Source organism: Papaver somniferum, unplaced genomic scaffold (assembly GCF_003573695.1).
Source record: "Papaver somniferum cultivar HN1 unplaced genomic scaffold, ASM357369v1 unplaced-scaffold_117, whole genome shotgun sequence".
NCBI lineage: Eukaryota > Viridiplantae > Streptophyta > Magnoliopsida > Ranunculales > Papaveraceae > Papaver > Papaver somniferum.
The window spans coordinates 12130096-12132927 of NW_020620714.1; the positions used below are offsets into that span (position 1 = coordinate 12130096).

Below are 2832 nucleotides of genomic sequence, written 5' to 3' on the forward strand. Positions count from 1 at the left end.
GGAAGTAATTCATATCCCCAATTAGTTTCCATATTCCCCAATTGCTCGTTATAAAATAAGCATAATAACAAGAAGACAGAAGTGAGTTATAGCAGCAGCTAGGTAAGCTTATTACACCGTCATTTTTTATATCTTTAGATTTTTTTCAATCACAATCTGAGAGCTTCGTGATTAAACAAGAAAATCAAATTATCATGACGTTCTTAGGCCAGTTAATTTTTTTGTTTTTTTGGGTATATAATTGTTTGGTTGTTTTCTTCTAATAATGGTGCTATACATGCAGTCATCCCATTCCGCTATATATTTAGAGATGCACATAATTAAACCCAGTATAGATCAGGAAACTCAGATTCCATCAGAAAGAAGTATGAATAAGAAGAAGTTGAAGGTCGGCCATGGTGATATTTTTGGTGGCAACGACCTAAATCTGTGCGACATTCTAAGCAGGCTACCAGTGAAAACGCTGATGAGATTCAAATTGGTATGTACACATTGGAGATTTCTAATCAAAGAAAATAAATACTTGATCGATTTGCACCTTTTGAGATCTAAAACACGCCGAGAAGGTATAAAACTCCTTATTTCTTCTGTTCTAGGGAGGAAAACGGCTTTGTTCTTTTGTGACTTGTTCCAAGGGGGAACAGCAACTCCCTTATTAGGTCGTAAAACTACTGATGATAATATTTTTGATGATGCAATAATGCTGAATCCGGTAAACGGGTTGATCTGTTTCGTTAAACCTTTTGAAGGTTGTGTTCTCATCTATAATCCAAACTCCGGAGATAAAACATCTTGGTTAGAAACAAGGACTAGGAAATTACTGAGAGACCTTGATGGACAAGCAGTGGACACTTCTAGGATGAGATGGGGTTTCGGATTCGGATTTGATCCAGCTACTAAGCAACACAAAGTGGTTTCTGTGTTTGAGACTATAAATACAGAAGAAAAAATCTCCAATGAGAACCTTCACGGTCTTGATACTCAACAGTGTGAGGTTTTAACAATAGGAGGAGTTCGGAATGAATGGAGGGAAATCGATAAGAAGTTTACTCCGGGTAAAATAGTTGGTGCATCTGTTTACGTTAATGGTGTTATCTATTGGTTGGATGAACACCAAAAGGTTTATGAAGTCGTAATGGCATTTGATGTTACAAGCGAAAAGTTTAACCAAGTCACTGTGATCCCTACTTTCATCAATAATCGTTGGCGGGATTTTCCGGTTAATGGAGGGATGCAAACTATTTGGATATATGTAGATTTACTAGAAGTTGATGGGCATATAGCTTTGTGGGAAAGAGTGGATGGATGTTCTATTAATCTATGGACTTGCGATGATATTAATACCAACGGCATAATTCATGGGAACTGGAGTGAAGAGAAAATTAAATTACCATTTAACTTGTGGGATTCGTGCGATGATTATGTAGCCTTTGAAGCGATTACCGGGGCTCATCTCATCCTCTCCAAAAACTTCAATCAGCAAACGAAGTTCGAAACTCTTTATTATTACAACCGGAAAAGGAAGAACATTGAAAAACAAGTTGATATCAAAGGGATTTTCCGGGATCATGATGCCATCGGCTTCAAATTTTCTACTTTCGTGGATAGTTTGATGCCTGTTCAGATTACGAACCCATGCTACACCCCTGAATCCAGGGATTGACCAAAGTTAAAGACTGAAGTGTCACCTTTGATTGCCGGCAGTTTTCAAGCTTTCGAAGTTGTTCTTGTTGGCTTCAAAAGCGTTTGTGTGCGCTGCTCGAATCTTGGCTTTACATTAATAGGTTATTTTATAAGTCTGTTTCTTATATTACGCTAAACTTGTTTTACCTCGTTTGTTTTCTCTTCAGGATTGCCACTTTGCCTAGTTTTACAGTGTTTTTTAGATCTATTTTGGCATTTTGCTCTTTTCGCGTAAATAAGAAAATGAACCCGCGCACTAAGAAATCTTGGCGATGAATGAAATCAATGTCTTTGTAAATCTATTTCCTTTTCATTTTATACAACTAACAACATTCCCGTTTAGACATGAACTCTCTCACTAACATCACCTCTCTATGTAGCTCTCTCACTAACATTACCCATGTAGAATCGTTTTAGAGTACATTGAGGAACAACAATGCGTCAATCCTAGTCAACAACGCTTGACCAAGGTATCATCTAATAGAAATTTATGTTTCGGTTAAAAGAGGAATTCCATGTCGGTGTTACATTCCAGAAGGAGGGGCGGTTAGTGCTTTCCTATTTCAAAACAAGGTACGTAGTTTGGAAAGAGTAGAAAGGTATCAAATTTTAGAAATTCAAATTCTATATAAATAAATAATCTACGATGTAGTCATTCCCTCATTCAATTCTCTAGTTCTTTGTAGCAGGAGCTGCACTAGGTAAGCTTAGCTAAGTACGTAGGTGTTCTTTTTCTTTTTCTTTCTTCTGTTGATTTGAAAAGCTTTTGGAAGGTGAGGAGGTGGTTGATTTGGTAGATGGGGGTATGTTGAGGGTTAATAAGGTTTAAGGCTTACGGGTACAGCGGGTTGGGCGATCCAACCTTTTGACCTGCCATGTAAGTTTTGAATAGATCGTGTTACAAAGATAACAGAGGGAGCGAGAGGTGCTGATATGCATGGTTAAAAGTGGTGGTGTTGGTGCTGACTGGACTGGCCAAGGAGGAAAGTCATTCCCAACACAACCACTTTTACTCCTTGATTTCAGTACTTTTCCTCTTCTTTGCTGTCTTTCTAACATCTCTAATCAAATTTATACGGTTAGGTTCAAATGGTTGAATCTAGCATCTTGCTGAACCCGTATGGTTTCCTGAAAGCTATTAATTCTGAT

At 37.7% G+C, this 2832-nt stretch overlaps 1 protein-coding gene across 1 annotated transcript; it reads left to right on the top strand.

The window, feature by feature from the left end:
• The first annotated feature begins 265 nt into the window (after positions 1-265).
• Positions 266-1663, top strand: LOC113329879 (putative F-box protein At1g32420). The gene has a single exon (XM_026576701.1). The coding sequence runs from the start codon at positions 266-268 to the stop codon at positions 1661-1663; it is 1398 nt and encodes a 465-aa protein (XP_026432486.1).
• The last annotated feature ends 1169 nt before the right edge of the window (positions 1664-2832 follow it).